At 32.0% G+C, this 18,144-nt stretch overlaps 2 protein-coding genes across 2 annotated transcripts; one reads left to right on the top strand and one right to left on the bottom strand.

Annotated features, from left to right (window-relative positions):
• Positions 1–2,135: 2,135 nt before the first annotated feature.
• On the bottom strand, positions 2,136–3,935 carry LOC124823236 (Methionine sulfoxide reductase (MSS4-like) family protein). The gene is made up of 5 exons (XM_047295412.2): positions 3,755–3,935; positions 3,119–3,192; positions 2,749–2,877; positions 2,498–2,655; positions 2,136–2,406 (listed from the first exon to the last, which is right to left on the bottom strand). Exons 1-5 carry the CDS (start codon positions 3,780–3,782, stop codon positions 2,289–2,291), a joined length of 507 nt encoding a protein of 168 aa, XP_047151368.1. The 5' UTR covers positions 3,783–3,935; the 3' UTR covers positions 2,136–2,288.
• Positions 3,936–6,764: 2,829 nt separating this feature from the next.
• LOC124823230 (E3 ubiquitin-protein ligase RFI2-like) lies at positions 6,765–17,928 on the top strand. The gene is made up of 6 exons (XM_088096707.1): positions 6,765–7,126; positions 13,795–13,964; positions 14,569–14,627; positions 16,231–16,256; positions 16,352–16,736; positions 17,040–17,928. The coding sequence occupies exons 1-6, from the start codon at positions 6,937–6,939 to the stop codon at positions 17,509–17,511; spliced, it is 1,302 nt and encodes a 433-aa protein (XP_087952833.1). The 5' UTR covers positions 6,765–6,936; the 3' UTR covers positions 17,512–17,928.
• Positions 17,929–18,144: the final 216 nt, after the last annotated feature.

Below are 18,144 nucleotides of genomic sequence, written 5' to 3'. Positions count from 1 at the left end.
CCTGATCGTCAATTTGTTGTTAGTAATAGAAATTTAATCGGTTTGCAATGTCTAAAATCTTGTTCATCAGGCTAATATGATATTCGACATGGTAAACAAACAAGACTTGTGAAACTGAATATAATCAAAAAATGTATTTCAACCTGTGGACTTCACTTTTTATGCATCAACCGATTCAAGTTGTTTTCAAGCGGTCGAGCAATTGGATTTCTCTCTTACAAGAGGCAGTGTATTTTCAAAAATTATTTTGAAAATACACTTCAACTTTTATATAAAACCAGTCATGCGAGTACAAAAGCAAGGGAATGAGCACCAAGGGCTAGAAGATTTTAATCTATTTTGTTTTTATATAATGGCATTTTAAAATTTTGGGAAAGAGCATTTAATTTTGTCTTAATTGGTCTTTGAATTTTATCCTGTCTATGCACTTAAAAACTTTAATTGATTATTAAACTTTAAGTTTTTAAAATGTACACTTAAAACTTTCATTAGAATATATTTTTTAAAGCTTTTTTTATAAGCATTTTTTTTCTGGCAACTTGAGTTTAATAATAATAATAATAAGATTAGTTATAATCATAAAAGAAATTATATTACGATTATTATTTTTAAAAAGCCAAATATAAAATTTTCAAATTAAAAGAAAAATAGAATCTTTCATAATCAATCAAAATATCATATGGCTCGAACATTTGTAAATACAAATAAAATGCAAACAATTTGTAGTATAAATCCTTTTAATTTTTCTTTTAATAGTTGCATTTCAAAAATAATCTCTTTAACATGTAAAGTTGGATAATGTTAACTGCTTAGAAAAAAAAAAGGAGCACTTAATTATTTTCCTTTTACAAATAGATATTTTAAGCTTTAATTTTGTTCTAATTAATTCTTAACCTTTGAATTTGATTATTTATACTTTAACTTTAAAATGTTTAGTTATTATATTTAATATTATTATTGACTATTGCGAATAATTCTTTCTTATTTATTATTGAAAATATATTTGACATAAAACTGATTTTTATTAAAAATAATTATTATTTTCCATTCCTACAAATACTTAATAATGCTTTAAATACTTAATTAAGGTTTTATGTAACTCACCTTAATTACTTGATTAAATTTGTGTGTTCACCTTAATTAACGAATATGTTTTATATTGGGTTTAGATTCTTTCAATTAGGTGAGTATGAACTTTAAATTTTGACGAGAGTTCCGAAATAACTTTATATTTAACTACATTTTTATTTATGAAATATCCGTTACTGTTTATTATTTTAATTCAAAATTAGGAATGGTCATAAACAAGTTAAAAAGGTATCAACTATAGTTTGTTGAATTGGTATTAGATTCTATCTTTTTAAGTAAGATCTTAAGTTTGAATTTTGTTGATGGAAAATAGTAATCAATAAATGATCTTTAACTAAGAATAACGCCACGACAAGTTTACCTTACATAGATTATTAATTAACGAAATCTAGGACAACTAGAAAGAAGCTCATGATAAGTTAACATGTAAAACTTCTAACTTTTTTTTATTAAAATATATAAATTGAATGGTATTGCAAAAGTAAAACATATTTAAAACTTAAATAATATACAACTCACTTTAAAAATAAAAAATTATATACCAATAAAACATCTTCATTAGTTCATTAAAATTCACAAAATAATAATAATATAAATTAACAATAATAAGTTTAAATCTAGAACAGCAAATGACATATACTTTAATTTAATATTTTGTTTATTTTGTAAATCAAAGTGCTATTGTATTTATTATTTTTATTGATTCTCTTATGACCCTAATTTTATTAATGTTGTCTGACTTTCTGCAAATTTGATGGTTCTTTAGACGATTCTTTGACTCATGGAACAGATAATATGCACTGAATATATATATATATATATAAGGGTGCAGTGATTTTCATAACACGTGACATGATTAAGACCAATTTTCTTTTTGATCAACGTGACTTTCTAAAATGTATAATTTGACATCACAGAATAATACATAACACAGATTCATACGTTTTACCAGTTTCTCTGCACCAGTATCAAACCATTTTAAATTAAGTCTAGAAAATAAAACCTATTAAGAGCACAATTAATTGGACAAATAGAACAATGAGTCATAACCAAAACACATGTTCCTCTCATAAACAACCAAAGTAAAAACGGATACAGATCAAACTCTTTAACATAACCAAAACCAGAAAACACAAAACTAGATTAAAGACAGTATTTCTTGTATTAAGCTGATATACTGTAAACTGTATTGCATGTATTCAGCACTTGATTTCCTTCAAACCGTAGGCAAAGTAGACAAAGGTTGGATCAGTGGCTCCGTCTTTGTAGTAAGCAAAGACAAGGCTTCCATCATCGTGCATACTCTCACCCACAAAACTGCCACATTGATCATAGTAAGAAACCAGTTATGCATAAAGAAAAAGGACCATGTAATAAGGTATAAAACCAAAGAAGAAGAAGCACATACAATTGGAGGTCTTTCAGCTTTGAGAGAAGGAACTTAGTTGCTCCCTCAATGTGTTTCTTAAACAACTCTTGCTTCTCTGTCTCTAATTTCGGTGTCAGCAACTTTATGTATCTCTTCATGTAAGTCACGAATTGCTTTTTGTCAAAAGCTGGTTGCTCCTGAAAAACAAAAACAAAAACAAATTAACTATTTCTTCTGCAGAAGAAATCAACACACGGTTACTACCATAAAAGAAGGAATCATCCTTTTACCTGAAGCCTGAAAGTGTCAACAATATCAACCACTTTGACAGCTTGATCATCAACACCCTCATCCTCCCCTCCCCCTTCTGCAGAAGGGTTAGCACCAATATCTACATCCACTGCTCCTTGAACAACCCACTGCAGAAAAGCACACATTATTCACATAAGAACACACACTTTTAGATGCATTCACTCGGTTGAATGTTTTTGAAAATTATACAATTCGGTGAGTTCTGTAACTCATTTGAAGACTCTTCTCTGATTTTATAACTTTCAACAAATTTTAAACAATAAGAAAAAGTGAATTAGAGAGTGTTCCTAGCAATCTGCCATGCAAAGAAACAGAGATTCCGAATTATACAGATCATTCCCAACAAACCTTTCCTTCAACTTCCCACAGCATTCCATTCTCAATTTCCTTGTACGGGAATGAGTCAGAAAGAAGCTCGTCACCTGAAAATTCATCAACAAACCAAGTTTCCAAGTTAAACCCATTGAAAATTATGATCAAATCAATAAATCCTGAATAAAAGAAACCAAAAATCTTAATCCCTAATTCGCAAACACATTTAAAATCAAAACCATCTTTAGGCCAACAGCCCGTAATCCTTAGGGTCTAGGGATGGATTCAATTCAACTAACATAACTTACACTTGTATCACAAATACAACAATTGTCATTTAGAACAACAAAAAATTCAAAACTAAGGTTATGGAAAGTATTTTAAAAGGGTCCAAACCTGCACCACAAAAACTCAATTATTCAAACCACTATTGTAGCAGAAACAAGATATAAATTTCAAAAAAGAAAAAAATCTTCCTTCCACAACTGGCATACCTTCCTTCAAAAAATGATTAGTCTAAAGAAGAAAAGGAATTACAATCAAAGTGGGTCACACGAATAATCTAAAAAAAAATCCTACAATATCACAAAAGTGCACAGAAAAAGAAACCCAATAAGGTAACAAAGAGAAAGAAACAACAAGTTCTGAAATTGAGGGAAAAAACAATTATACCTGTAAGAAGATCCTGGTAGACAAGCATGGTTATAGTTGTTGTTGTTGTTTGTCTCTGATTCTGAAAATACAGGAAGCAGAGCAGAAAAAAAATTGAAGGTCCCGGAAAAGAAGCAGAGGCGACGAGCTTTTATAGAATAATTGGTGAGAAGGTGCTGATATTTCTTTTAGATTACAGAAAATAGTTCCTGATTTTTCTCACGGACAAATCCTTATATTATGATCCCATTATACTACTGATTTTTTTTTTCTTACTTCTTATTTTTGTTAACAAAATCTAAACAATACAAGGTGAATACTGCTACAATATTTTTGGAAATCTTCATAAAACCAGGGAATTAAAAATTGAAGGTAAGATTATTTCTTATCTTTTGGTTTTTAGTACATAATACCAATCCTTATTTTAATATAATAAATATATTTTATTTTAATCTAATGAATATCTTTTTCATGTGATAATCAATGTTTAGTTGAAGTTCCGCATGTAAATTAAGAAACTATATTTGATGTTTTTAACCACTTGAGTATATAGTGAGAAAGATTGTAATGAAATTTAGATAACAAGATTGTAAGAAGAAACAAGCATTTAGATATTTGAGTTTTGAAATAAATATAATATGCATGGAAACTTTTATAATTTTATTTTTATTTTTCTGTTGCCTGAATGTGTGATTTCTTTTAATTCCTATTTTTATATAAAAAAAACTCACATTTTAAAAATAAATTGTTTGTGCTTTTTGCTTTTTATTAATTATTAACTAATATAATCTTTTAACTCTCTCCTTGTCAAAAATTGTTTTTCATTGTTTCCATGCTTCCTTCCTTATCTCTATTATTTAATATATTTAATCTCTCTATTTAAACTAATTTGACCATTTTATCTTTTAATTCATGGAAAATTTCTATGAACATTTTAGAATAAGTTATCTTTTGTCTCTTACTTGTTTTTAATCTTTTAATCAGTTTAGTTAATATTTTCATACTTTTAGCTTTTGACTCTATTGATCATATTTTGATATATATATTGAAACAGATAATTGGTATTTAGCTTTCATTTTAATTCAATTTTTCATATTGTTGGTTATTATATTTAGATGAAAAATATATTTTCAAAACTTATCGTTGAAATATATATATTCACATAAATTATATCTAAAAAATCGTATTAACTGAATTATTTAAGTGCATGTTTTTAAAGTATAAAAATATATGATTGATTTGATTAAATTTTGTCTGCCAGTTCAGATTTTATGAAATTTCACACTAACAGTTAAAGTAATTCATAATCAAAATTTTATGTCAAATTGATTATATGTATATTTATATTAAATTAATGAATATGTAATAATGAATATATATAATAAGAGATACATGAATATAGTTTTATGTATATGTGTTGTGTGACATATATCTTAGACCAATAAATTATTATTACTTGATAAATAACTATTTTATAATGTTTGTGAGAGGGAATATCCAAAAGATATATTCTCTTCTAATTTGCAACGAAGGGGAAGTGGGGTTGGAATAAAGAGTAAAGGTCAGACCAAAATGTTGACCACTACCAATAGCTATTTTTTTTATAAATAACAGTAAAATGAGAGAAATAAAATTAAGGATGTATGATTAGAAACAGATAAAATATTACTAATTATATAATTACATGATTAATAATAAATATATGATATATATATATATATATATATATATATATATATATATATAATATGTATCTACAGTCTATTTAAATTTTTTAAAAATAAATATAAACATCTAATTATCAAGGAGTAACTACAACTATAGGTAAACATTTATACACTCTATCTCAAAACCAATGCATGCTTAATAATAATATACAATAACAATATATTTTTAATGATTTTTTTTTTGCAAACTAATATGGAGTAATTTACTATCCAACCATCAACTTCTCCTGCAGATTTGTTTCATTGCTTTTATCATCAAAGAGAAAAATAGTGTGTGTATATATATATATATATATATATATATATATATATATATATATATATATATATATATATATATATATATAAATATATATATGATACCCTACCTTAAACAAATGAGAGAAATATAAATAATGAAGGAATGTATTTTTATGTCTTTTAAGTTTATTTAGAATTAGACATTTGACCTTCTACTCTACATATCTTACAAATTAATTTATCACCAAAGTCTAAAACCTTAATAAATAAAATTATCAGTTAATCTATATACTTAGATGAATATATTATTCTTCCACGAGTGAGCTATATACAAATATGTACATAAATATTACAATGTATAAACTTTTTCCACTTTTTTATTCCTCTTCGCCACATACAAAATTTATTTTTTTCATAACAATCCACAGCCACATTCTAAATTCTAAATAGTTATTTTGACTTTAAACAATAATATTATGTTTTCATCACTCCTCTCTATTTCGAATAACACAAAGAAATATTATGTATGCCAAATAAATATTTTATAATATTAAAGTTTATTATTTTATTTTTACTTTATTATATATATTTTATACCTTTACATATCATGTTTTGATCACTAGATCTATACTTCTTATTATAAGAAAACTAAAAATGATAAAATATCACATGTTAACAATAAGTCTAATCAATTTTTTTTATTGTATGTGTATATACGAGGAAACCTGATTGGTTATAGTGATAAGTTTTAAAAATAAAAATGTTTTATTTTCTGTACATTGTCAGATGATAATCATACCTTGACATAAAAAAAATATGAAATGCATATATTTTTAATCATAATGGGACGAGAAAGGACAGTAGATACAGCAAGACAGGAATTAAGAAAGTATTTAGAGCTAATAAAATAAAAAAATGTTTAAAAAAATATTTGAAGTCAAAGGAGGATGAAGACATAGTGAATGAATGGTAACCGTCGATGAAGTTGATTGGACAAGAGTGATCAGAGTGAGAAGAACAATCCAACGATCCCCAATGGATTTAATGGAAGTAAAAAGTCGGAAAGAAATTCATTCAATCTTCTTCTATCCCAAGTCGCAGACCAAACCAAAGACTTCAGATCTCAGATTACACCTCTTCCTTACTTTTCTCATCCTGTCCTAACGCGGACAACAAAAATTCAATCAAACGCTGCCGTTCTTTTCTTCTCCCTGTTCTGATTTTAGGGTTTTTGTAATGGGTCTTGGTAACGACGAAGAGGAAGATAATAATAATAATACCAATAGTAACAAGGTCCATGATGAAAGAGATGATGGATGTGGGAAGTCTTTCGCCTCAGTTTATTGTTCCATTTGTCTGGAGCCTGTTGCCGATAATGGGGATAGATCCTGGGCTAAGCTTCAATGTGGTCATCAATTTCATCTCGGTAACTCCAATTTCTCTTCCTCACCATGCTTGTAAATGAGATTACTTACATATTCCTTGAATTATACACTGCATTCATATATTAGGTCTCAATCGATGTTAATTGCAACAATTTAGATCTAGAATTTGGAAATTTGGTTTTCCTTGTGTTTACAGTTTGTCAATGAATATATAAATATACTATAATAATAATAATAATAATAATAATAATAATAATGATAATAATAATGATAATAATAATAATAATAATAATAATAATAATAATAATAATAATAATATACAACTATGGGAACTTTCATATTCATTGGTGTTGAGGTCCTAAAAACAAGGAACTTTGTGATTTATGAATTCAGTTTTGATTGATAGTTTAATTTGAATGGACAATTGAAGTGCATTTATGGAATGTGTTCCAGCCACTGGTGGAAGTTATGGTGGATATACTGATGTTTTTTTTTTTTTGGAAACTCCTAGATTCAAACAGATTTTTCAATTTTTATTCATTACATTTGTTATTTAATGATGGTGCTGATTGGGCTAACTGCTGTAGCAAGTTAGATTTTATGATGATATTTTAAAAATTTAGTTCAGTTTCAATATTTATAGCTGGTAGGAAATCATGATTATGTATGGAGAAGTTGGACATTGTCTTGGTCTTGATGAATTGCTTAACCAGAAAAAAAGAAATTAACATTCTTGTCTAACTTTATATAAATTTGGTGAAATTTCTGCATAATACATGTAACTGCTCATGCTTAACAATTCTTTAAATAACTCTTGTCAACAGTAAGAAGATCGGGAGTGTGTGATTTCATTGTCTTGGTCTTATTGAGTTGCTTAACAACAATTTCAGATATATTTTGGCTAACACTGCTTAAATTTGGTGGATTTTTTTTGCATAATATGTGTAGTTGCTCATGTTTATCAGTATGTATTGATTGCTTTTAAACAATGAGGAAGTCCAGAGTGTGGTTTGTTTAATTGCTTAACGACAAAAATTGTAACATTTTGACTAACTTTCCATAAATTTTGGTGGAATTGCGGTGCAATACATGTAGTTGCTCATGATTAGGTGTGCAAATTTACTGCCTTTAATAGGCCTTGTAAACAGTGAAACTGTGAAAATCTCTATAGTGTGTGATTTCATTGTCTTGGCCTTGTTGAGTTGGTCAGCGACAAAAAATGTGGTGTTTTTACTAACTTCGTCCATAAATTTGGTGGAATTTCTGCACAATATGCCTGGTTACTCTGGTTTAGGAGTCACCACGTATGCTTTTAATAGGTCTCATCAACACTGAGGAGATCAGGAGCGTGTGATTTCTTTGTTATTGTCTGGCCGAATTGGTTAACAAAGAAAGTGTGTCATATTGACCAACTTTCCATAAATTTGGTGGAATTTCTGCATAATATAGGCAGTCTTTCATGTTTAGCAGTATGTATTGATTGCTGTTAGTCGGTCTTCACAATAGTGAGGAACTTCAGAGTGTGTGGTTTCTTTAGTTTTCTGTGGCGCCCAGTAAGGCTATATTTCCAAAAGGTATATTAACATTTTTCTTGAACATCCGAAATAATGTTCTACACGATTTAAACCTTCCCTCTCTGAAACTAAGAATAAAGATTCTCTTATGCAAATATAAAATTAAAAAAATAGAGATTATGGATAACCCTTGTTTTATTGTTCAGGTGCTATGTCAAAAAGAAGTTTGACAATTATACTAGACATCCCATTTTGTTGAAATTTAATAGAGGGGATCTTAGGGGAATAGGCTCCACATGTGTATATGAATCATCAAATCATTTTATGATAATGTCCAAATCGTATTGGATATAGCACCCCAACAGTTTTGTGAACAATATTAATTAAGTACGCTTGTTAAACATACAACTACAATCCTCTTCGCTAGAGGAAATATTTTCAATTGGTCCTTGAATGGATGCTTATTTAGGAGATTGTTATGGTCTGGAATGATTTAGCAGTGGTCATTTCAATGTACACTGTTTCCTCTGTTGGCAGCTTTCTCTGAGTTTAATACAACAAGGTCAGTTCAGCAATGGATTTTGTTAAAGGCTTTATAAAAAAATATTAGAAATAAAATCACTTTTATTGTCATTGTCGGTGGATATCTGAGGTGCTTTCTGTTTAAGTATTTCTTAGACGTTAAAATTAGAATTCACAACTTGGCACTGTCAAATTTGTTCTCATTGTCACAAAACAAGTGAAGGACTCACGATTCTATGATCAAACAAATTCAATCCTGACATGTACACTTTGAAAGTAATTTCACGTGTCATTTTAAATAAAACAGATATGTACATGGAATCCCTGAGTTTAGCGCTAATTACACTTACATGCTTCTTGATTGATAAATTACACTCGTATCCCTTTGCATATTGACACCTTCTGCTTCTTAGAAAATTACATACTCCTGAGATTTTTTTTTTTAATGTTTTGGACCATGCGGATTTTACCTTGAAAATTAGAAGTAAGTGTGGTGCAGAGGAATTAGGTGTAATTTTGAAATCAAGGCTGGTTTAAATGAATGCTAACCTCAGACGAGGTTACTGTGAAAATCCCCTGAGAATGTTATTACTAGTTTTATTTATTTTGTTATTTTTTACTAGCTTTTAATATTTTTCATCTTTATTATTGACGCTTCCATATTGATTTATTTGATAATGTAAGCAAGTTAAAGTGTGGCCATTTGGTTTTAATTATAAAGCATCACATGTTAGGTCCATGAATATGTTTTATCTTCATCAACCCTAAGAAGAAAGCTTTTTGGTTTTGAAGGGTGGAGAAAGCACTAGCTGATTACTTAACCTTGTGCTGATGTCCACTCCCTATCTCGAAATGCTTCTTTTATGAGTGTCCTGCATTGAATACTTCTATAAAAGAATGAGTTGTGTGAAAAAAAATTCAACACTAGCTCATGGTTAAAGTGTTTAATGTTGTCGGTCATACTTTAACTTTGGATAATTATGGGGCTGATTAAGTTTGTACTAATATTTTCATTATGAGCTTAGTTTCCTGCATACAATTTGGGGTTCTATTCACACATTGTTTTTATGAATTGTGTCATCTTGAAAATAGTATATTGCATTATTCATTGTTTACTGTAGTTCTAAGAGCTTTTGTTGCTCTGTGTATAATGTTAGTATTGACTTTCAATAACTGGAAAATTGCAATTTGAAAAGAGAATAGAATGATGTCATTGATATGTCATAATAATATCACAGGTATTTCTAGCATAGTGCAAGGCTATATGTAAGGAAATAAATCACCCCAATAATCAGAAATTATATCCTAATAATCAGGTCTAGCTTCCTGGACAGACTCCTTTACAGATTCCTTTGATTCAAGGGATTTCAAACCTGATACACTGAAATGATTTACATCTAATTTACAATATCCATATTTTCAGCTTCTCCCCCTCTCCCCCAGTTTTATTAATAAAAGTCTTCCATTCTTAGCTTGGTAATTGGATCATTGAAACTGGAGCAACTGGAGCCTTTTAGCCCCTGTGCTGGACATGAGCTATTTGCTCTCTAGATGGAACAAACTAGGTTTTTTTATAGCTTTTCCATGATGACGTGTAAAATGATGATCTATTTCATCATGCTTTGTCCTATACTCCTATCATGCTTGTAGGACTGAGTTTTATTAATCGCTAACTTCTGGTTATAATGGAGCTTAATGAGAGATACTTGGCTTCCAAGTTCCAAGTCATCTAGGATAACTCTTATCCAGAGAAAAAAACTCCTTGAATAATATATTTGAATTTTTATTCTGTAGATGATCTAGCTACTGTGTTGTGTTCTTACCATTTCATTTAACTAAATTTCCTTGTAGGAAAGTACAATATGTGAACATCAATCTTCTATCCACTAGTGAACCTGTATAGTCTGCATTGGTGTGATAATAACCTTGGGAGACCACACCATAAAAAGTTAGTTGTAGTTGGAAAGCTCAACAAGGTCTAGCTAACCTACATTAAAATCCTATTAATCAATTGTGGGACTCAAGTCCTATACCAACTGGGTTCTAACATCCCATCACACTCCATTATGATCATGTTGGTTTGTTATGCACTTTCCCTTTGACTACTTTGGTGAGTTGTGCAATACCTATTCAGCTTGTTTGATGTTGAAAAACATGTTCGAAGCTCTTGTACTAATTGATAAGAACCTTTGGTGAATCATACCACAAAATCTAGCTATTGTAGTTGAAGAGCCAATGAATCCGACAGTCCATACTAGAATCCTTACTTCACGGAACTCCCTTACTTTGCAATTGGATCCTAACATCACTTTTTCACTATTCTTGAATAAGACTATTTTTGGGGTTCCCTCGTGAAGTGCGTAAAACTCTGTATGCTGCAGATTGAAGGTGAGGTTCTCTTGCATTGAGCATGAATTGACTAATGAGACTAACTGAATATGCTATATGTCTGGGCCATGTTTAAACAAGATCAGTCTTCCAGCCATCTTTGGTTCATTCTTTTGTCAACTGCAGGTTTTACTTTAGCTTCCCATAGCTTATGCTTGAGATCAATGGAGTAGGGGCTTGCTTGCATCCAATTTATCTTGTTTCCATCTATAAATCCGTTTCATTTTGTAAAAATACGAAGATCTCTTTGCTGGAGCGTGCCACTTCAAATTTCTCAGTTCTTTCATCTAGAAATCCTGGATCAGTCTCTGCATCAAATCTTTTTTTCTTTTCATCATTCCCAGCTGCTGTGATGTCATCATTATAAGGATGTTTGGCCCCCTTTCTCATTGATTCTTTGATAAAGGGATGTGATCTCCTAGGCTTTATTTGTACCAAACTCCTTTCATGAACTTTGCTAACCTTTCTAACCAATGTGTAGGATCTGTAATTTGTAAAGGGCATGCTGCAGGTTGTGCACCGTGTTATTTCTGTTCTTTTTTCATATCTTGGTGGATTATTCAGATTTCTTTATTAGGTCCTCATACAGAAATACGTTCTTGACACTGTACTGAATTTACCAACTAAAATGTGTGACAAGGGTAATATAGTTCGTATAGTCCCATAAGTTTCTGAGTAACCTTTGATGTCCAACCTTTGTATGTTTGCAGAGATCCATCTGCCTTGTACTTTAATGTGAAAATCCTTTTGCAGTCAACAATATTCTTCCATTTTGGTTTGTCAACAATATCCTGTATCAGTCTTTTCCAATTCTCATCCTTTTTTATAGCACAGTTAGATAGAGGGTAATGGGGTTCAGTTTCAAGGACCTTTTATAAACCAATGAGAAGATCTAGGTCATCTGTGGGACTTCATTTATTTGTACAGTTCCTTCAACTATCTCGATTTCAAGACTTGGTTGGATTCTTGAACATGTGTTATTTTAGGTTGACTCTTCTTTTCAGTCACTTCAGAGAATCTTGAGAAATTGTGAGTTACTTTGACATTCATATACAATGGCAGAGTTGAGTAACTCATTTTGTGGCTCACAGGCTGATTTAGGAGACTTTATGTTGGGTTCAATCTCTGAATTAGAAGCAAAGTTTACTGAAGCTGGGGGACCTTATGGCTTGCAGTACTTGCTGACCCTTTCAAGAAGCTCATGTTCATCATCTGTCATTGGAATCTTCTTTTTGACTGGCTGATTTAGGACACTTTATTTTGGGCTCAAGATCTGAAGTAGGAGCAGAGTTTATTGAAGCTGGGGGACCTTGCAGCTCGGCAGTATTTGCTGACCCTTTTGGTTGTTCAGGAAGCTCACATTATTCATCATCTATCATTGGAATCTTCTTTTGAAAAGAAATGTTGGAGAGAAAAACTTATTTTCATTTAAAGGGCATATCAGCAAATATGTACTATTTTTTTGGATTAGGGGTCTTAGACCATGTAACCTTTTTGAGTGAAAAATTAACTAAGGAAAAACACACATGATAGCCTGAGGATCAAGTTTGCCTCTATTGGCTGTGAATATGAGCAAAGGTTGTAGACCCAAAATACTGTAGGAATAACTATTTACGGTTTTGAAGTATTAAAGTTGTTTAAGAACTCTATGTGACTTATTGGAGAGGTTTATTTATCATGTATGAAACTGTGAAAATAGACTGTTCCTAACGGGATTAGAATCCTTTCTTTGACGGAGAAGGCTCAGTTTTTGGCTGAGAAATTGCTCATTTTCCTCTTGGCCTTCCCATTTTGCTTGTGGTTATGCATGAAGAATCGTGGATATTTCCTTATGATTAAGGAGACAGTTGATTGAAATAACAATTCATTCCATTGTCTGATCTGAGCCTTGTTCTTGTAATCCTTAATTTTTTTTAATCATTGAATGAAAAAGGGGTATAAAAGTAATCACATTAGTTTTTTCTTGAGAAGATAAAATCAATTGACCTCTGTGCAGTCATCACTATTCCCCCCTATCGATGCTTTTTCCATGCAGTTTCCAACATTCTTTTTTTTAGTGCGTTGATCTTTTGCAATAAGTAAACTGCAAATTGTCAATGGTCTCCTTCCACTGGTTCTTTGCAAGATTGTGGAATCCTCATTTTCCCACACATTGTACTTTTGGTCTTTCTTATCTGGTCCCTGCTCAAGTAGATGACATGAATTCTGCATTCACTGATTTCTTATTGACAAAAATAAATGCTATAGTAATATTCTTATGCTTATTATTGATTTAAATTATTCAGATTGCATTGGTTCGGCATTCAACGTAAAAGGAGCAATGCAGTGCCCTAATTGTCGGAAGATTGAGAAAGGTCAATGGCTTTATGCTAATGGTAGCCGGTCATATCCAGAGTTTAGTATGGATGAGTGGACGCATGACGAGGACCTTTATGATCTTAGTTACTCTGAGATGGTAAGAGTGCTGTTAACTTTTTGTTTGTGTTTATATTTTATGCTTGCACCTGAGTATAGGCTTGCATAAATACTCCTCTATTGATTAGGCTTTTATGTGTGTGTGCGCGCGCAAGAGACAGAAATTTAAAAATTGTCCTTTACTTGGTTTTATCAAGAAGTTATTCTCTGAATGTCTTATTGGGATTTGGAGGGCGTTTAACTATATGCTATATCAAATTGTATGAAATTATAGACCAAAAGCAAAAGCGTAGCTGTCTGCATTTAAGTAAAAAGGGAAGCTAGTTAATATTATTTCACTATCTCCTTTGACCTTATATGAATGTGAGCTTCCTCTGCCTAATGCCTTTACTACTCCTCTACTTTCTTTCGATCTGCAACTCTTAATGGACTGCAAACATATGCTGTTATTGCTTCCCTCCATTGGCCATGTATGAGTTAATAATTCTAGATGAAATTCATTTTCCAATGTATTAGTGAGTAGTTGGACTTTGACTTTTAGTGGCTGGGATTAAATCTTTTTTAATGTAGTTGTATTTTTTATGTGGGTGGATAACATCTTGCTCATCATTTTGACTGCCTTTTTAACTGTATGGTGTTTGCAGTCTTTTGGAGTTCATTGGTGCCCTTTTGGCAACCTGGCACGACTTCCATCATCTTTCGAGTAAGCCTAATGCATAGAAGCTAATATCTAATTTGTTTCATGGGCTTGGACTAGACATTTTCTGTATTATTTTATTCTTTATATTGTTCTACCAGAAACCATGCACTATCACTCCTTTGTATCCACATTTTAATCACATTAAAATAATACAATTTTAAGAATATATTGTAAGAATGGTTTAGAAAAAACGTATGTGGTTGTTATTTTTAAGTGGAGAACTTATGTATTTACATTTGAATAGAGAGATTGTGAGGTTGTGCAGTTACATATTAAGTAAGAATTTTTTTTAGTTGTTAAAGGATAAAATTGTGACACCAAAAGTAGTTACAGAAAGGTGTATCCCCTTTATATAATGGTATACATAAACTGTGTTGTGTTTTGTGCATTTAAAAGAAACATGTATGGGATTCTTGTAAAGACTGGTTTCAAAACACTCTTTTGCGTTGTTACAGTGTGCAACAACCATATCTGACTTTTATTTATTATATTGGTGGTTTCACATATATCATCTTAACAATTATTATAAAGGTTTGCTGCAATGGGAAGCAATACACTGAAGTAAAATGCTTTTATTTTAATATGGAACGTAATTAGGTTCATTGAAGTCGAATGTGGTTAAAGCTACTGATTTTATTTATAAATCTGAACCCTGAAGTCCTTGTTATATTTAACCACTATTTTGGCAAAAAATAAAAGAAATGTTGCAAAGACTGGGGCAAAACTTGGTTAGCATCACAATTTTGAAGGTGATGGTGTCAGTAAAAATTTAAAGATTGTTACTTAATGTGTTTGTTTGTGCATTGGGAGTTAAATTGAAGCGACAAATACTTGTTTGAGTTTTTTGGGAATTTGGCATGAAATGTGGATAATGGATGAAGACCCAATAAAAGTTATAGTTTAACGTATACCTCACTTTGTAGTCCAGTTCTTTCAGCTTGTTCCATGCCTTGGCAGCCTTGCTTCCACCCTAATAATATTTGGGAACGAGGAACTTTGAAGCAACCCCCTTCCTTTCATCCTTTATTCTTCTTTAGTAATGTCATTGGCTAATCAAGTGTGTTTGAGTACTCTTTTGAATTCCCAACAGAAGACTCAGTTGTTTTTTTTATGTTGGGCTTATATCTGGCAATATTTCAGTATGTTTCTTGAGATTGGAGTTGCAGCCAAAATGAAGGCCTGTTGCATACTTGTTAATGCATTTAATCTTTGTGTCTAGGTTGTTGTTTCATCATACACTTCTAACTTGTTGAATCTTGAAATAGTGTTCCTACCTTAATGAGTGTGCTTTAATTAGATCATTAAATGGATTCACCCGTGAGGTTTACTTTCCTTGCCATGTTAAAGGGAGAATAGAATAGTGCTATATGTTCTGTACAATATTGAATGCAACACAAGTTGAGTATTGTCTGATTGACATGCGGGTTGGGGATGGCGATGAGTTAACTGTGCATTTTAAAAAACATTTTTTTCTTTGTTGATGAATAATTGTTTTATCTTTCAATGACAAATTTTTGGACATTTTTTAAGAGACTATTCCCCCACACTCAAATGGAAAATAGTAGCATGCTTATCGGACTAATATTTATATTCCTTATTTTTCCAGGGAAGGGGAGTTTTCATCATCTGCATGTAAGATCCCTTTTGTAGCTCATCACCGTCTCCATTTTTTAAAATGATGTCTGCATGACACTGAATTCTTAATTTACTGGAATTATGAGATGCAGATCATGATGTAATTGGACAACATGCTATATTTGCTGAACATACAGCTGTGTCATCTGCCAGTCATCCTTGCCCGTATATTGCTTACTTTGGACCAATACATCCATCCTCCTCCAACTCAGGTGGAACTGTATCAGAGGCTTCAAACTTCAACCATTGGAATGGTTCATCTGTGCCCAGTGACATACCAACTTCATACTCATTTCCTGCCGTGGATCTTCACTATCACAGCTGGGAACACCACTCCCCTCCTTTTTCCACAGCAAGTACTCGTCTAGTTGCCGCTGATCAGCCATCAGGATCCCCTGGTAGTCAAAGGCCAGTCAGGGGTGGTTCGGATGTACCAAGATCAGGATCTTTCATGCATCCCTTCCTTGTCGGTCACAGGTGCCACTACACTTTAGAGTTGCCTCCCAATAGTAAATTACATTTATTTGCATGAATGTAATATTTGTTCAAATTTAATTTGATTTGTGAGCTAAACCATAATATATATTCTCCCCTTATAACATTAAATAAACAAATTGTTTTTGGTTATAGAAGATAAAAAATTATGGATATCAGAATCGTCACTGGCTAGTGAAAATTTGCACAGGTCATAAGTTTGATTTTCCATCACTTTCGGGTTAGAACTTCCAACGCATTAATTTCCGCAGTTGTATAACATTCAATGCACATTAATTTCTGCAGTTCTGCTGCCAGAGCGGGGAGCTCAGTTTCTTCCTCAATGATCCCTCCTTATCCTGGTAGCAATGCCCGGGCTCGGGATAGAGTTCAGGCTCTTCAGGCATACTACCAACCACAGCAACCTCCTAACTCAACCACAATGCGGACACCTATCACTACTGGCTCCCGACGATCCAGCAGTCACAGTGGATCAGCTCAATTAGCACCAATAGCCACATCGCCAGACCAAAGTGGTGGCTTTTTTCTTATCCCATCAAGTTCATCAGGGCGCAATTTTCAAGAAGAAAACCATCTACCAAATCACTTCCACGCTTGGGAAAGAGACCACTTGCCTTCATTGTCATTGAGCCATGTTGATAGAGATGCAGGTTGGAGAGCATACCACCAGTCCAGCAGCAGGTCAGACCCCGGTGCCAGGTCCAGTAGCTTCCGTTTAAGGCACGGATCAGATAGAATGCCTTCACAAAATCGGTAATACCCTTGTATCCTGCTCACTGTGCAGCAAACTACCAATTATTATGGAAAATTATGTATGCTTTGAGAAATGTTATATATTGCTTTGGCACTTCAGCCTTTGGGTCTGTCCTGTCATGACAGACTATATACTCTGGCTGGCCTTGGAATTGATTTTTCCAACAGCCACCGGTGTGATGGACATTTGCTTCCTCTTAGTTTATTTGCCTCCGTGGGCATACAATAAACGTTATATCTAGTTGGGGGAATCAGGATTTGGAAGAAAAACCGGGGCGTTGTTATTTCAGGTGATGAAACAAGTGGATGAAGGCAGCTGTGGTTGGATTTGTAGTGAGTCAACTATTTATGTTTCAGAACGATGCTCATGCAAATGCTGTGTATTGAGAATACAAGTAATTTTACTTCTACCCATTGGCAAGAGTGATTTGTAAACTGTTGTGCGAAAATTGAGCCAAAAGGTATGAAACTCATGAAAACTCCCATACCTAGGAATAATGGAAATTCGAAGGCTGGTTTTAAACAACAGTAAAACATTACAGTATCTCACAACCAACGTGAGATGGCGTCTATAATAAAAGATTATTTAGCTTCTGCAACATTTTTTATAACTCCTTTCAATCCCAAAATTTTCCAA

This window comes from Vigna umbellata, chromosome 8, assembly GCF_029865625.1.
Source record: "Vigna umbellata cultivar VRB3 chromosome 8, Vumbellata_1.0, whole genome shotgun sequence".
Classification (NCBI taxonomy): domain Eukaryota; kingdom Viridiplantae; phylum Streptophyta; class Magnoliopsida; order Fabales; family Fabaceae; genus Vigna; species Vigna umbellata.
Note: the sequence above shows the minus strand (reverse complement) of the source record. Positions and strands in the feature narration are given on the sequence as shown.